The 18,446-nt window shown below is 41.3% G+C and overlaps 1 protein-coding gene across 1 annotated transcript in view; it reads left to right on the plus strand.

Moving 5' to 3' along the window:
• GPD2 (glycerol-3-phosphate dehydrogenase 2) overlaps nucleotides 1-18,446 on the plus strand; it is a 79,586-nt gene that overhangs the window by 27,334 nt on the left and 33,806 nt on the right. The window contains exons 5-6 of the mRNA XM_033165222.1: nucleotides 690-787; nucleotides 1,687-1,850. Coding sequence (XP_033021113.1) covers nucleotides 690-787; nucleotides 1,687-1,850 — 262 coding nt within the window. The remainder of the gene's footprint in view (nucleotides 1-689; nucleotides 788-1,686; nucleotides 1,851-18,446) is intronic.

Below are 18,446 nucleotides of genomic sequence, written 5' to 3' on the forward strand. Positions count from 1 at the left end.
GCATACTTTTGTATTACCAACTCCTAATTATTCAGAAATAAAAGAAAAAGCATATAATAAACATTTCACATTACAAGCTCTTCACATTCTTGCCAGTAATTTTAAGTGTTTACAGTGGTCTTTTAGATAATATAAAAATTTATTCCAATCTTTTTCAAATACATGGTCTTCCTGGTTTCTGATCTTTGCTGTCAATTTTGCCATCTCTGCACAATCCATCAGTTTCATCTGCCATTCTTCTTTCGAAGGTAATTCTTGCTGTATCATTGCTGTTAATTTGCTCGCCTGCTTAGGTAATATCTCTCTGAACACATCTGCAAACTACTTCATTGTGTTAAGGGAATAAGCCCTTCCGGGACACAAACAACAGGGGGAATTAGCTTAAATGTTTGATTATATTCAATCAATCAATCACTTTATTTCAGCTTTAAGCTCATATAAAACAATACTAAGACAATACACACATTAAATTTAAAAATTAATGACAATAAAAGCCTTAATATATGATTACATTGTTGTAGCCCATCCTGGATCCTTTCTTCCAGTTTGCTAGATCCTTACTAGTTTACGTTCCTAGAGAAAATGTAGTCTTGAGCTAAGGTGCTTGTGAGAGGATAGACAGAATTGCCGTGGAAGAATGCTCTCTGGCAACATGATCAAGAATGGATTCTGTGTTGTTATTATTTTAGTACAGAATGGTTAAAGAAGCTCTCCATGAACGTGCCAACCTGCTTGAGATCGCACCTCATTTATCTTCTCCTCTGCCTATAATGCTTCCTGTTTACAAGTAAGTCACTTGATGTTTGTTCTGAATTTGCTTCATTTAGGGTGGTTGTTCAGTCTGGGTCACTGGGAATGAATTTTAACATGTTTCCCCCTTAATTATGTTCTTCGGTTTGTGACAGGCTTGCATCCTTGATTGTGGAGGTAAAAAATTCACCATTGCAGATGTCTCACCTTTTAAGAATACAAATTCCAGAGGGAAGTTTTTTAAAAGGACCTTTGTCCAATTTTGCAGGACAGAGGGGATGGAGATGTAACTGGGGAGACCCTCTCAGTCAGAGGAAGGTAGAAGGGCCATTAAGTCTGAGAGGGACATGAGAGGGGATGCTGAAACTCTGTTCCTGAATTGGGCAGCTGGTGTCCTTCTTCATGTCTTACTTTGGCTAGTGCAAGGGGACCAGGTTTGGGATCATGATGTGAGGCTGAAAGAAAAATGAGTTGCCTAAGGCCACCTAATAAGTGTGTGGTTCATGTGAGAATTGGAGTGGATATATTCTGGTTTATAATTCACAGTCCTGATTTTTTAAAAAAAACCCAGCCACCTTACAGAAGTTCAAGGTGGTTCAGAATAAGGACCAAAACAACCACAAAACCAAACAGAGCAGCAGCCCAAGAAATAAAACGTCCTGCAGTGTCCTCATGTAGTGTTTTGTCCTTGTACTAACCCTCTAAGATACGTTAGGCTTCAGAATTGACCTGAAGAAGTTACACACTTCGCTTCATGGAAGCGGAGAGACGAGAATGGGACTTCTCCCACACACATCAAACCCACTCTGGTTCTTTTGACTCTTGAGAAATATAGTTGTGGTTTGCAGTATCCTTTTTGAAAGATTATTCAGTAGAAACCAGGCATGTGAAATGGTGCTCCTTGATTTATCTCCCTCCCTCTGTCTCCTCTCGTAGGTGGTGGCAGCTGCCGTACTACTGGGTGGGAATTAAACTCTATGACCTTGTAGCAGGAAGCCAGTGTCTGAAAAGCAGCTACGTACTTAGCAAATCAAAAGCCCTGGAACTCTTTCCTATGTTGCGGAAGGACAAACTCGTAGGTGCCATTGTCTACTATGATGGTATGTTCTCTTAACTATCTAACAGCTTTTTTTTTTTTTAAACTAAAACATTAGTCTGAAACAAAGACCGTTGCATCTTCTTTAATTGGTTTGCTTGCTTGCTTCACTTGTGTGCGGCTAGTTCCTATGCAGCTACTCTCCAGCAGCATACCTTCTTCTAGGTTGAGTCACGGGTGGTTGATGGCCCTTCATCATCCACTAGGAAGTGTACCAAGGAATTGGACCAAATGGCTCTTCTAAAGTATTTTATTTCTGTGATTCCATGGCATGTTCATATGTACATGTTCTTAACTCATGGACAGATATACTGTGTATGTTTATAACTGGCATCTGTGGGTGATGGGGCCACCACAGATCTAATATTTCCTGTCAGAACTTTCCATATCTTCCAGCGTCAACTCAAATGCGGTGTGGATGTTCGTAATACTTCCAGCTTCTAGGCATCAAACACAGAGTAACTGCATTTAATTGCATGCATATATGAACCAGCCCTGTGATTCTAATGGAAAGAGGACAGTATGCGTCGCATTTCTACCGCCTGTAGAGTAAAAATGTGCTTTCTGAGTTTTGTGGCTCTCCAAGTCTGCTCCCCTGTGAGTGGACTTCTTTGTGTTTCCATCCACAAAGCCTCCACATCTGCCATAGGTTTTGGAAATATGTTTGTTCGCTATGCATTTGGACACTTCTTTACAATATTGTGACCGCATTTTGTATGATGGTGCCTGAGGTGAAGGGACAGGTTTCCATTTGTTTGGAAACATTTGGACATCATTTTGAGTCAATATGGCAGACTGAACCTTTCGAAACTGCAGTGATTTTAACCCCTGCACCAATTTTTAGGTTTGTCAGAATTCCTGAGCGACGCCACGTATGAGGGCACCAGTAGTAAATGTGTGGCAGTTATGGTAGATGTGTCAGCCCAACAGTCAGGATCAAGGAGGTACAGTTAGCCAGCCGCCAGTGAGTTTCTTGAGCAAAGAACTCTTCAGTAGCTTCTTTCGCTAAACTTGGATGACTCTTCAAGAGCATCCCATCTGCATTTTTGGGCACGAAATGAAATGTTACATGCACATTGAATTGGAGTTGAACCTGCATACATTTTAATAAAGCAATGGGGGGAAGCAGCCTCTACCAAATGTGTTCAGAGATTACTAAAAGCCAAGAAATTGAGTTTGTGATGTTGGAATGCAACTATTTCCACAGCAGGGTGCCCACATAACTACTTTCTTAAAGCTCCCTGTCATTCCTACATACTAAAGGCCAGCCTTGACTGTGAATTTCCTGTCTTTGTAAGACCCACAAAATGCTTTTTTATTATCAGTTTTTCCTCACTGGGTGTTTTTATGGGAACTTCCCCCGCCCCCCCCCTCCGCCACACTGTTAGGGGTAAGAGTGTATAACCTTGCATTTTATTTCTTTTAAAAAGCCCCTCATGTAGCCAGCAAGCCATCTTTGCACTAGCAGGATGTCTCTCCGAATGTTCATGAATAAGATGCACACACATTTAAGCACGAAGGCTGCCTGATGCTTCACTATGCAGCCAGATCCCACTCTCCACAAATCTGGTGCTGTATTGCCAACCTCCTTTCGGGAAGCTTTGCAATGGCACATTCAATGTGGGATGAGCTGTGATTTGGCTGCGTAGTGAAACAGTCATACAATGGCTTCATTGTGGACTGAGCAGAAATGCAAATTGGGTCAATCTGTGCTTCTCCATCTGACTTGAGTTATCCCCAGTTTGCACCTAAACTGTAGAGTAGTTCTGTAATGGATACTATGAATTTTCAGTGAGAAGCATTGCAGCATCAGTTATCTGAAATAAGCAGTGATGTTTCTTGGTTTGTTCTGTTTAAGAGTACCAACCTTTCCCTTGCTTCTCTCTTTCTTACCAGAAAGAACTTGAATTAAGAGCAGTCCCCTTTCCTTTCCTTTTGGGCAATTAAATTTTTCTATTTCCCTATGAAAGAGTTAAGGAAATTGTGGGGGCTCACAGCATGAATTCAAAACTTGAACACTAGTTTTCTCCTAACTAAAATAGCCTGTGCCAAATCTCATTTTATAAACAAGGAGTCTGAAATGCTTATCAAAGTATGAGTCTCTTAAGCCACAAGAACAGCATTGGCTGCTGTGTGCTCTTTGTTTGGGCAGTCAGAGGTCTAATAAGATTGTTGTCATGTCAATAATGAGCAAGCAAAATCCGTTTTGAGGCTAGATTTTTCATCAAATGGTTGGAAGCTCAGTTTGGTTGGTGAGTTGAAGTGATTTACAAGCAGAGCAGAGACCCAGTATTGCATCTCTGTGTGGTTTCATAGCAAATGTCTGATATTACTTAACTATAGAAACTGGGAAGTTAATTTTTTCCCCAGGATTTGATTGCTCATTAAGAGCAAGATAACCTCTAATATTGGGCAGGGGCTATTAGCTCAATGGTAATGAGAAATGCTTTGTCCACAAAAAGTCCCTTGGCATCTCTGGTTAAAATAACCTTAAATACCGTAATAGGCCTAGAAAATCCTGCTCTTTGGTTTTATTATACTTCAATCTGACTTTTGGCCTGATTTTGTTTCCTGGATGGATGACTTTCACTGGGCATCTCCCTGACCACTCAGCATCTTATCACTATCATTAGGAGGTGGCTGTGGTCCTCTCTGATGGGATAAATAGACCAGACAGTGCTGGAAGACTTCTGTTCCATTTTCATGGCCACTACTAGCCTTTGCGGCATCTCAAAAGTCCAAATCATCCATCTTGCTCTTTAATATCTACATAAAATTGCTAGAAGAAGTCATTCAGAGATTTGAACAGAAATGTTGTTGGTATGCAGGCGACACTCGGTTCTTCCTCTTCTTCCATAGAGGCTGTGGAAACCCTGAACAGATGTCTGTTGGCAGTTTTGGGATAGATGAGGGCAAGCAAGCTGTTGCTCTTTCCCCTAAAAGACCAGGTTTTGCAACTGGCTGGATTGCCAGATGTGATCCTTTTTTTAGAGAAAGCATGCGCTGCCTCATATCTTAGTAAGCCAACATTGAACCACAGTTCCAAATTTAGGAGGAGCCAGGATCAAAGTGCTGAAGCCAGGGGACCAGAGGAGAGAAAGGAAGAAGCGTGCTTGGTCCATGCTTGTTCTGACCTTTGTAAACCATGCTTGGATTTTCTGAATTTCTGCCTTGTCTGCTGAACTGGTTGAGTGCTGTAGATGCGCACGTTCCTACAAGCTACACGTAGCTGCTGATCATATGAATCTAGCCACCCCCACACTCACCCCGACCAGCAAAAAATAATGTCTAGATATTGATAGTCGTTATTCTCCTGCACAATGCATGGGATCTTGGCTCTGAAATTTGTTGATCATCTAGGCCTGGACTGTTGCCTCAGGAGGGAATAACTTCTGAATCTTGATTAGTGTGAACCGAGACATTAGCTGCTTATCAGTGGGGCAGCAGCAACTGGTAGGAACCTATGCCTTCCTGCTTTGATGCCCTTTTCTTTTGACCCTAGCTCTAACACCCTTGGACCTTGGTCTATCCCTGTTTCCTCTTTCTGTTTGTCTCGGCTCCCTGTTTATTGCATCCCTCTCTTCTGATCTACCTTCTGCTATCTGTTGCCTTCTGTAAACCTGGACCATGAGTGTATTTCCCAAAGTTTACTATTAACATTCAGAACAGGGGTGGGGACTCTCTACCTGGCCTCTGGTACTGCCCCCGGGCTACATCTCACCAGTTTGGTTCTGTGCCCCTACTTTTTTGCATGGCTGCAGTGTTTCTGCTGTTGGCATTGGTTTCTTCATGAACTTTCGGCTCTGGCCTCACCCACCCAACCACAGGCATGTAGCCCCCAGAAACTTCCCCACTAGACAGTGTGGCCCTTGAGTTGAGAAAATTTCAGGATTGCTCTGTGGGTGGCCAGCCATCCCTTCCCCCCACAGCCTGGCTTGTGAGCATAGGAAGCGGGACATACGAATTGTTTGTGATGCGTGCAAATTGCCACAGCCGTGGGTTGAGTGTGGTGTGCTAAGTGATTCAGCAAACTTATTGGCTCTATGCCCAGGCGGAAACAAATAAATAAAAGAAGCTACTTTTTACTAAAACCACACACCACTTTCGATTTTAGCTATCCTGGAAGGTTTTGTTGAAGATAAAAGAAGATTATTTTAAATAAAAAATAAAGGTCATGCAAACTCGACTCTGTTTGCCCATTGGTTATGCTGGGACAGCGGGAGGGCATTGTGCTGGCACTCTTCAAACCTGGCAGTTGCGTTTAGCATGCCCCAGCCACGTTATCATGATTTGGTACTGAGAGCTAGACGCTTGCTCAAATAAAATGTGGAATTTTAGAAAGTGCAAATGAAGTGAAAAGGTGTTTGGTAACCAGCTTCCCTGGAGGGTTGCTTTGAGAGTGAAGTTAGGAGTGGGCCAAGGCCCTGACTGCTTCCCACACCCTTATATTACCTGGTGTCATAGAATTGTAGAGTTGGAAGGGACCCTGAGGATCATCTGGTCCAATGCGGGAATATGCAGCAGTCCCATACGAGGATCGAACTTGCAACCTTGGCACTATCAGCATCATGCTGTAACCAAGTGAGCTATCCAAGCTGGTGTCCAATACTGTTGCTGCAGATCACACTCCACAGTCTCTCTTGCCCCTCATGGTCACCTAGGGAATCTGCAGGGGCTAGATTTGGTCCAGAGGCCTTCAGTTTCTGATTACCTGAGAGTGGACCCTTCCAGTCTTTATATGGTGATGGACACCTTTGTGCCTCCTCTCTATTCTATTCTCTTCCATCTGTTCCAGCTTCTTAGAAGTTATAAGACACAAGTTATAATTTGTGTTGTTAGTAGCATCTACTGGCTGCAAAGAGAAGTGCCTCGCAGCAGCTATTGCCCCCTTCTTTTACATTGGGTAGATTCAGGCCACTAAAGGGTTTATTCTCCCCCCCCCCCACCCCTGGCCAGATCATTTGCTCAAACACTTTTATGCCTGCCTTTAAAAAACGAACTTAAATGCAAAATTGGGTACCAGATCTCCGTTCCTTCCCCTCCCCCTCTTAATTCCCTAATTATTTATCAAACCAGTGACCTGCCAGGTGTTTCATTTTCTACCATATATTCCCGCTTTGTAGGCTGTTGCTGCTCTAGCCTTCTTTAATTGCATTTTAAATTTGTTTATACAGGCAACAACAACAGCAGCAAAAAAAGCTACATTATAAATGTTGGATGTACCAGCAACAGCAAATCGCAGACTTTACCAGGGGCTATTCTTGGTCTGTAGCAGCATCAGGAAACCTAAGCATATGTTGGATGTTAGCCTGGGTGTACACAATGTGTCCTATTTATTCAAGGTTTCCTTTGAAGCTGCAACTTACAAGTTTGTTTCTTAGGGGTACATGTCAGACTTCATTTAGCATTTGTTGGTATTCAGATACTGCTGAATAGCAAAAAGGCAACATTTTGGGGGAGGAATGCGGCTGCTATCTGAGCAGTGATCTGTCAGTTTCATTTATGTAGCTCAAGGAAAATTAGTAAAGAGGCACTATGGAAAAACCAACACTGAGATTTCTAGAGAAATTTCTAAGCGGTTTTCTTCTTTGAAGCAGAGAGAATTTGATTTCAACGTGGGATGCTAGGGAAACAATGCACAGCTTGGTTATTAGAAATAAAAATTACCTCTTAAAAATAAATGCTAAGCGTTCACACAAAGCACTTGCTGATTTAAATGGCAAGGGTCTTGCTTAGATACTTGATTATGCTTCTATTACAAGACTCCCTTTAAAGATTCTAGTTGAAGCATAGGCATGCATGTTTGAAGACATTAATTTTAGACAATACAGCATGTATATAACATCTTTTAAAATCTTGGGAACGTTTTGTAAACAGTTCTAATTTGCTATACTAAGGCTGCAATTCTATACACACTTACCAGGGAGTAAGTACTAAAGAAACCAATGGGGCTTACTTCTGAGTAGGCACACATATGAACTGTTATATGTGTCTTTTAAGAAATAAGTTCCATTGGGTAAATTCAGTGGTGTTTGTGTGCCAGCGGAACAGACTTCTACTTGGGGGGGCTGTGGGGGGAGGAGAGGAAAACACTGTTGCATGAGAGGATGTCCATTCTGATCACATGCAGACACCATTTTATTTCAGCCAATTCAACTTACTATTATTATTAATCCATGAATCACTTCCCATGAAGCACCCCAAAATGATTTACAATTTAATATAAAATAAATGAAAACAGTTCAAACTCCTTTAGTAAGCTCTTCCCCGCACATTCTTAAAGAAATAAGAATTAGAAGAAGCATATATTTGAGACTTAAGGGGTTTAGTTTAGATATACTAACAAATACAAAACATTTGCATGTATCTGTTTAGAACAGGAGAAAGTTTCTTAATTATTGTCGGGGGGTGGGGAGTGGTCATGTCACTTTTGAAAAGTGAGACTCTCGCTCATTGTAAACCCGACAATATTTTTTTTGATTTTTTTTTTAATGTAGGGGGACAAAAGCACCAAAAATCAATGGAAAAAACCTGAAGAACATTCATTAAGCTGTCAGCGGTGGAATAAGTACTTTCCCCCTTCTAGCCTCCTATGGTTGTCTTTCCAGCGTGCGCTGAATTATGAAAAGTTACAGGTTTATAATTTTACTTTTGACTAATTTATAATTTCGAGGCCATCAAGGTATATAATTGGGGGCGCGCAGCTCAGTAGAGAACTTGCGCAGACCTAAAACTTCATACGCTTAATTTCCAGCATTTTTCTCATTTGGAAACGAAAACAGTGTGACAAGCTGCCATTGAAAAGGTTCCTTGCAGCACGCTCCTCACAATGGAAATATGACAACCTCTTTGGCGGTGCAAATCCACGGGTGGCAAGAAGCAGCAAACCGAGGGAACTGTTATGGGTAGTTAAAGGCAGTGCTGAGACTCAGAATTATTTTGAATATTTCCTATAAACTGGAACTCTTTAGGGGGAAACCTGCACTTACCTGCAGCGAGGATGGCTGTAGATGTGGAGAGCTGATTTCCTGTTTGTGGCGGAATATATGGGAAATGAATCATTTACCCTTGGATTGTGGCATCTTTATTTTTAATTGAAGGGCTCTTACTAATGTGGTTTAGTGTAAATAGTATGTGGAAGAAGGAAGTCTTAAAATTTCAAGTATCCTGATGAATTACGACTGATATTCTGCTTGGTGCAGAGTGTTATGAGATCCCTGTTCTTTGCAGTTGTTGTTTCCAGTACCTTTTTGTGGCATTTCATCCCTAAGAAGAAGAAGAAGAATGAAGATTAATTTAATTTAATTTAATTTAATTTAATTTAATAAAATGGACTTGATGCCCCTCAATCACGAATGCCCTCATAAACACCGTGTAGCCTCCCTTCCGTGTTTGAACTACTTTTCTCTCTCTCACCCTCTCCTTGCCCCCCAAAGTCATAGAGGGCAGCCACACATATAAACATACCTACTGGACTCCTTGTTTTTTATTCCTAACAAAAGGCTGGCTCTACATTCCATAGCACTGAGGTTGCTGGAGGCGCCGTTCCCAAAAGCATGCAGATGATAACTGCATCTCCTGCTGTACCTGTAACAATTTAATTGTATAAGTCAGCCCAGTCAAGCATCCCCAGCACATGACTGGGAGACATGAAATTCATTGTCATTATTGTCCCTGTCATTTTGGATCATTATATCCTGCTGTAGAATTTTCCTCACTTCAGTGCTTTTTTTTTTCCTCCAGGAACCAGGGATTATGGCTGAGGTTGGGGTGGGGGCAGGACTGTGAACTACATTTACCTCAGGGGAGCCACAGATTAAATTGGCTTTGCTCTCTGACTTGCTGGATTCATCTATTTGTATGCTGTGAGTTTAAGGTTGGAAATTTATGTGTACCTAAGTGAATTTCCATGGTCCTGGCTTTATTTTGTTTATGCGTTGTTGTTGTTGTTGTTGTTGTTGTTACTATTATTAGTGGAGAACTGAACAGTAATGCTTGCTCCTCTTCACAAGAATAAAAATGCGGGTTGGTTCTTCTTAACCCAGTTTACCCTTAAAAGATCCCACGTTATTCTATAGGAAAGGGACATTATTTGCACATTACACCACAAATACATCTGTATTCCCCAGCTTGTCATGGCTTTTCAGAGGCAAGATTCCATTGAAGCATGTAATTTATATGTGTGTGTTTTATGCGAACTTAATGGTAGGCCATTAGTTAATATGTATCTTGTTCCATAATGTAAGCATGGTGGTGTCATGGATACTGCTAAGAAAAGAAAAATGCTGTTGTGGGAGGCAGATTTTTATCTTTTTTCTTTTCTTTTTTGGTGCATGAAACTTTGAAAGATTCGTAGCTGTTTCCTATTTTTTTAAAAATACGAATTGAATAAAAGCCAGCTGGGTGACTTTGTTTTCTTTCTTCATTGTGGTACATGGATAAAACTTGATTGGGGTAGGGTAGGGCTGAAATACTGCCTCAAGGCCCCCCAACCCGGATGCCCCTCTGATTTGATTTATTATATTTCTAGGCCACTTTTCATTCAAAAGAACCTCAAAGCGACTTACGAACAATAAATGGCAATAACCTGATGGAACATAATGGAACATCACAAACACAGTGTAAATCAGGCACCCCCAAACTCGGCCCTCCAGCTGTTTTGGGACTACAATTCCCATCATCCCTAGCTAACAGGACCAGTGGTTAGGGATGATGGGAACTGTAGTCCAACAACAGCTGGAGGGCCGAGTTTGGGGATGCCTGGCGTAAATAATATAGAATAATTAACAAATCACCAGTGAAACAATTACCAATCTATAAAACACTGTTAACAAAGCAAGAAATAAAAAATAAGCTAAAACCTCAGGATTGGAACAAATGTCAATACGATTTAACAAATCAATACAGCATTTAGAATCTATAAAACAATAATAGCAGTATTAAGAAAATAGCTGAAAAATAAACTCTGCACTGTTAAGTTCATACACACCCTCTCCACACCCCATGACTCATAATCTTTCACTCTGTTCAGCTCATTAAGACCCATATACACCTAATGCCCACGGCAGCAACTCCTTTCTGAAGGTTCCTCGGGGTGGAGGGTGGAGCAAGGCGGGTGGAAAAAGGCACTACTCTACTGGCCAACCCAGTGTCTCTCTTCCCTCTCTGCCTCCACCATGTGCCTGGCCAAGTGACTACACTCATCTTTGCCCTGATGAGCAGAGTTGGGGTGGTAGTTGTATCTGTAAGATGCAGGAGTTCCCATTGGTGGTAGAAACTGCTGCCTGCAACAGCTGCCTTTAAAGAGCCAGGTCTGGGTTCTGGAAGTGAGAAATAAAAGGAAGGTGCTGGAATGGCTTCACGTATTGATTGGAACTCCCCTTCCTCAATCCCGCCTTGCCCGGCCTGCATTTTTCCCAGGCATTCCAGTGGAAATTAAGATATCTAATCATCCTGATTTTACCTGATTATATATGTAGCCTTTTTGTGTGTGGGAGAATTCACCCTTCAGGAACATGGCTAGCACTGGCCAGTACCAACACAAATAAAGTTGCTTTGATGTGTATTAGACCTACTTGACCCATAGTGCGGAGGAAGTTAGTATAATAAATGCTCCAGTTGTATATAATCGCTGTTCTCTCTTTTTGATGTGGAATTGGCTCTTGCAGATTTGATGAAAAGCCTGACAGGGAGACCTCCTGTCGGGGACCCTAACTGAAGTGGCTACGAAGAAGGCCAAGACTTTAAAATCTCAGGTGTTTATTGAACTTTGAGCATGAAAGGTTTTGCTGTTTGGGATACCATATGTCAGAAGCCTTTTAAAAACCTCCCCTCCCCATCACCTCAAAAACTGATTGCATTTAATGGTTGCTACTTATTTAAAGTTCAGTCCCCTGCCACGAGTTTATTTTTGAGCAATTGACGTTATTTGACTGTATCTTCTGGGCTGCTGCACACCAGATAGATAAATAGATAGATGTTTATTCGGCATTTGCGCCCATCTTACAATACAAAACAGAACAAACAAAAGAGAATCAAATAAAACAACGGCACCGTACAAGCCGCAAATAAGAACACAACTCACAAGGACCAATATTAATATTTCCAAAAAAGCATATCTCAGAGAAATTTTAAAGTTACAATTTAAGCATCAAACTAAAATCAGTGATTAATTTCATTTTGGAAAACATATTTATAATTTCATTAATCAGCTAACATCCCATTTCGTCTCTTATATGAAATAATGGCTGTTAGGAATCTAGCAACCTCTAGGGTTATGTAAGGGTCCACATCTTATAGAACCCAAGCAAGACGTAGGTCAACTGGCTTATCAGCAATAGACTGAATTATCGGATTTAATATACTGGCACGGATCAAACTGTACATAGGGCAATTGAACATTACATGCTATAGAGATTCAGTTGATTTATTTTCACAGGCACACATGGGGGAAACTTGGCCCTTAGTAAATCTGTGACTCAGCACGTTTGATGGGAAAGCATTAAACCTAGCTTTGATGAAGGCGTATCGATGAGAAGCAACTGTGAGTGATGCTAAATAAGATGGAACTTGGTAAATAGGGGTAATGCCAATATTTAACGGCGAACAAACTCCCCCACCAGTTAAGAGATTTTGATATAGCTCCACATCTTCCAGACTTTGATTTATGCACCTTTTTGCCGCCGTAAGATCCAATTTGAGCAATTCGGAAGGAGAAATCTCATAAGCCAGCAATTTGGCATGGATTTTTCCAGTCCACAAATTTGTGAAATCATCCTGCCACATGCATTGAATAAGATAGTGGTTCGGGAGTTTATGCCAAAGGGTTAGCCAGTAAATCAAAACTCTCCTCCACAAAACTGACTCAACTGAGGGGATCTTCATTTCTAAGCGAATGGCTGCATTACTTACGCATGATGGTAGTTTTAAGAGTTGGCGTAAGAATTGGCTTTGGACTGACTCTAAAGGTGCGAGATTTGCAAAAGCAGCCCATAATGGGGCAGCGTAAGCCATTGTGGCCATCACTTTAATGCTGTACACTTTCAGAGCTGCAGGGACGTATAAGGCCCCCTCAGAAAAGAAAAAACGGAGGAGAGAGTGAGACAGGGCTTTTGTCTTATTGTATAAGTATTCGACTTGTGATTTCCACCCCATATTGTACTGAAAATAAATTCCTAAATATTTGAATTTATACACTTGTTCAATTTTCGTTCCCTCCAGTTTCCATGGATAGAGTTTCCGACTCCTTGAAAATATCAATACTTTAGACTTGGAATGGTTAATATACAGGTGATTTAAATGGCAGTAGGTCACAAGAATCTTTAGTGCCCTCCTTAAACCCACTCTAGAGTAGGAGAGTAGCACCGCATTGTCTGCATAAAGAAGTAATGGGTGGGGTACGAATAAATTATTATTATTATTATTATTATTATTATTATTATTATTATTATTATTATTATTAATATTTATTGGCTCTGAGTACCTGAGTGTTCTTCTTGCAGCTAGCCTGACAGGCACACACCAATAACCTCCTTTGTATATATCCAGAGCCTCCCTTGGTTTGTAGCTCCTTCACATGTATATGTAGGCATTTAAAGCTACATATGCATGTTCTGTGAAGCGCAAATATAACATCAGTGTACGCATGGCCATCACACTGCCATGTTATGTATGGAATTGCCCTCAGTTTTTGGCGCTGCTGTGGCTGGTTCTATTTAAGTTGAGGTAAAAATATTTCTACCACCCTTAAGCGCTTTCAGTCTCTGCTGGCTAAATTCAATTATTGTTTTGTCATTTCAGATATGTGCCATTCTCTTTGGAAGTAGATCTTCTATAATTGTAATGAATGCATACTCTGCTTAAGGTGTCTCCCCCCTTCTTTTTGTTGCTCCCTCTTCCTGCAGCGAACAGGGATTCCTCATTATTTATTTAGAAACTACCACATGTCTCCAGTGAGTGATGAAGTCACTCTGTTTCATGAAGAGTAATTCTGCATCTTCCATATATCTCTGACATATTACCTCCTGTCTCTTTTTATACCCTTAGATCATAATTCTGTTTTTAGTTGGTTTAGATAAGGTCACGTAAGAGGAAGTAATTTCCTTGAAGTCCTATGAAGTGGGCAATAGTTCATAAAACTATTGACTGGGCTCCACTTGAGCAATTGTGATATGATATGAGATGAGATACGAAAAATAGCTATTGGCCAATTCCAGCGGAAAGAAAATGCTTGCACCTGTGTGTGTGTGTTTGCGGCGTGTGTGTGATGCACACATAAAAATGCAACTTTTGTCCTCACTGATGCTTCTCACAGAGAATTAGAAAGCTGTAATTTGGTATGCATGTAGGCTGACAGACTGGTTGTTTGAAAAGTCTGCAAATGGGACATTTAAAATGGAGTGGCGCCTTTATGTGGCCAACAACACAGTCCAAGCCGAGTTTCCCATGGGCTCAACAGGGTTCTCAGAGTTTGCATTGGAGAGAGCTGGGGGAGCTTTTGCAGCAGCCACAAATTCATGTCCGCTCGAGGCAGGCAGTTGGGTAGAAGAGGATGGGACTTCTCTCCTCACAGTCTTCCAGAATCTCCAAGTTGCATCAGAATAGAATTTTAATGGCAGCCGGGATTGTATCTCTAGTTGCAGAATTCAAACTGTGCTGTGCCTTTTCGTCTATACCAGCCTTTGTCCGCCCGATGCCCCCTGGATGCACTGACCTGCAGCTCCCATCAGTCCCAGCCAGAATGGCCAGGTTGGCAAAGACTGGTCTGCATGTGTGCATATGTGCGCGCACACAAACACACAAAATTTATATAAAGATTTCTATACACGCAAGATGTGTTAATTATCCCTTGTTTAATAATGTGCACTGACATCGCCACATTTGTCCAACATTGTAGCATGGCCACAGAAAGGCTGTCAAGACATTTTTCATTGTGACATTTTAGCGTGCCTTCCCTAAACTGGCACTGACAACATTTTGCTTTCATTTTAACACTATGCGTTTACTTGCCCTGACACTGCAATAAGATGTCTTTGACAAGTTGAAGGCTGATACAAAGGAAGTGGGGTAACAACATAATTAAAAGCCAACACCACCAAGTAAATCCTAATTCTGATCTGCCCCTCACAACTCGCCCCCCTCTCCATGAAAAGAAATTCATTATCTGGGAAGGCCTCTGGCATTGCACTTCTAAGTGCCTGAGCAGTGATTCACACCTGGTGTCATGCTAGTCATTCCTCTCTGACTAGATACCACTAGAATATCATTATTTTTACCTTTGATACAAACGAAGATAATACCTTTTTCATTGGATCAGTTTCCAGTTATTAAAGCTTTCAAAGTACATTGAATTCCCCATCAGCAAACCAATATCACGTGCATCCGTAGAATACATTTAAAGCCCTCTTAAAATTGTGGCTCTGTGAAAAGTCTCGTAACAACCCGCAGCTCCCTTAACAATTTACAGTTTGATCAGTAAGAGCAGTGTTTTTCAACCACTGTTCCGCGGCACACTAGTGTGCCGCGAGATGTTGCCTGGTGTGCCGTGGGAAAAATTGAAAAATTCAAGAGAATTACTTTATATATAGTCAATATAGGCACAGAGTTAATTTTTTTAACATTTTCTAATGGTGGTGTGCCTCGTGATTTTTTTCATGAAACAAGTGTGCCTTTGCCCAAAAAAGGTTGAAAAACACTGAGTAAGAGCATGAGGCTCTTGGTCTCAGGTTTGTGGGTTCGAAACCCACGTTAGGCAAAAATAATCCTGGATTGTAGGGGTTTGGACTAGATTGCCCTCGTCATCTCTTCCAACACTACAATTCTATGATTCTATTATTATTTGAGGGAAACCATGACTGTGAACGTGTATAAGAGTGTTTTTAAGTGTATGGTGTGGATCTGACCTTTGTTTTTGTATAAAGCTCTTTTCATTTTACCATAGAACTTGCCAAACTTCTCCAGTAACATGCTGGTTTTTGTTTTTGTATTTTTTGGGGGGGGGGTGTTCACATTTTGTCACTCTTTTTGCATGGAAGTCCACAGTTGAAGTTCCCAAATCTTGTGATGCTACTAGGCTAAAGGAGGAGCAGGAGGATTGTCTGAGTCTCCCTATTAGGCTAACAGGCGGAGACATAATTGACAAGTCAGTGACAGAAGATTAGGGAAATAAAATGCTACTGAGCTGTGTGTAGAACTGCTGAGTGGCTAGCAAAAAGGCAGTGCTCCTCTTGACAGAGTCAAGACATGCATTCTTTCCTACATTTATGAGAGATTGGAAATGAACTAGTAACAGCCAATGCTCCTTTTGCTAGACCAGTCTCTGGTGACTCTAAGGAAACTGAGACATTACAGGGTCTTAGAGGAGGGCAGGAAGGCTCCGTGGGTGTGTGAATGTTGGGTTTCTTTTGTTTAGAACCAAAGGGAGTGTGGAGCTGGGTTAGACGTTTGTGAGTTATATAAAGAAGAACATGAGCCGTGATAGAAAGTGTTGCCATTGTTGGTCAGCGGAATGCTGATCTCAAGAATTCCCATTTACACTGTTTGGCCCCTTCTGCCTTAAAAGGTAAAGGGACCCCTGACCATTAGGTCCAGTCGTGGACGACTCTAGGGTTGCCGCGCTCATCTCGCTTTACTGGCCGAGGGAGCCAGCATACAAGCTTCCAGGTCATGTGGCCAGCATGAATAAGCCACTTCTGGCAAACCAGAGCAGCGCACGGAAACACCGTTACTTTTGCCTTACTAAGCTATAAAAAAGCTATACTAAGCTAGGACTCTGCGGGTTGCTGTGCATTTTATCTTTTTAATAGGTTCACTATGCACTTTATTCTGATGAATATGTACCCTGTAAATCAATCTATCTATCTATCTATCTATCTATCTAATCTATCTAGATACAGATAGGCTGCTTCTGCCTTCAGTTGCTCCAGTGTAAATCAGCAATGAGATTTACATCATAATCGCAGATAGAATTCAAAACGGAATCAAACCAAGATTGTCCTGATGATCCTGACTGAAAACTTATGTGAATTGCAGCCTGGTCAATACACAGCAAAGGCTAAAAATGGAGCTGGTTGGGAAGGAAGGTTGAATGAGAAGCTACAGTTATGTTGGCCACAATTATTAAGAGGTTCCCCCCCCCCGCAACTCTGTACTACTCGGCTCACAACATTTTGCTGAGTCCTGCTGGAGAGGCTTTCTGGTGGGGGGGGGCGCAGTTCCTGGAGGCTTCGGTGGGGAGGATGAGGAAAGAGAGGTTCATTGCACAATATTGCATTCTGCATGTGCAGTGTTGGATAGCACAAAAAGTTATTTAAAGAGACAGTATTTTAATTTTTAAAGATCGAAATGGTAATTCCCCCCTTTAAAAAGTATTCCCCCCTCCACCCTGTTTTATGTAATCCCCCCCCCACAAGATGGCTTTTGTTTGTATTGCCCAGTCACTCGCAAGCTTTTGTTCCAAATGGTTTTGGGTTGTTCAGATCTCTTTGGGACAAATTTAAGCCTTCTGTGCAGTGATTTTTTGATATAAAAAATCTGGCCAATCTTTTCCTGAGAGGTGACAGAGCTAAAAGAAGAAGAAGAAGAAAAAGAAGAGGAGGTGAGGGAGGGCATAGACAAGAGCAGCAGCTAGCAGAGGGTAGAGTGTTAAGTGGACATGTGTTCAGGGCAAGTGCTGTGCTTTTACAATTCCTGCTACTTTGCCCACAGGTTAGCGGCTGTAGGCTTGAAGACAGCTGACTCAGCTCTTTACTATGAAAGAACACTGAATTATTTTGACAGCCCTGTTCTTTTATTTGTATATCTTCTTTCAGACCTGATGGCAATTTAAAAAAAGACTTTCTGAATCTAAGAGTTATTACTGAAAGCAAAACAAAAACAAAATTGTCTGCAACCACAAAACATTTATCTTAGTCTTACCTACAATCCCATTGGTACACGAAAACTATATCTTTCCATCTATTCTATCTATCTTTCTGTATTTTTTTTAAAAAACAGACTCTTCTGCTTCTCTTCTCAACTTGTCATCTCCCATAATATTTTGGTGCCAATTAATACTAATGGACCATTTGCTTTATTTTCTCGGTTGCATGGCCTATATCTCCTTTCTGAGTAGCCCAGTGGGGAACTCAGGAGATACAGAAGCACCATTTTATTGTTTTACGTTATTTATTTAATATTTATATGTGCTTCTCGTTAACAAAGCTTGCCTCCAAACAGTGTACAAGGATAACATTTAAAATACATTAAAACAAATTAAGTACAAAAAAAAACACAGAATCGCGGATGCCAAAGACATTTGGTCATTGCTGATAGTTGGGGAAAGTCTGAGCAAACAGGGTGAGCTTTCAGTAACAGCGGAAAGCTCCCAATGACCCATTCCACCCATATTGCAGAAAAGGAGGGCATTTCAGAGGGTAGGAGCCGCTAAGGAGAAGGCTAACTTTTGTCCTGCAGGTTGCAGCACTATCAGTAAGGTCTCTTGAGGATCTCTGTGATCTACTGAGTCTCTATAGGGAAGGTAGTCTTTTCAGGAAACCAAGTTGCTTAGGGTATACATTAACAACAACACCTCTAAGGGAATGGCTAGTGAAGTGTCTTCAAT

This window comes from Lacerta agilis, chromosome 1 (assembly GCF_009819535.1).
Source record: "Lacerta agilis isolate rLacAgi1 chromosome 1, rLacAgi1.pri, whole genome shotgun sequence".
Lineage (NCBI taxonomy): Eukaryota > Metazoa > Chordata > Lepidosauria > Squamata > Lacertidae > Lacerta > Lacerta agilis.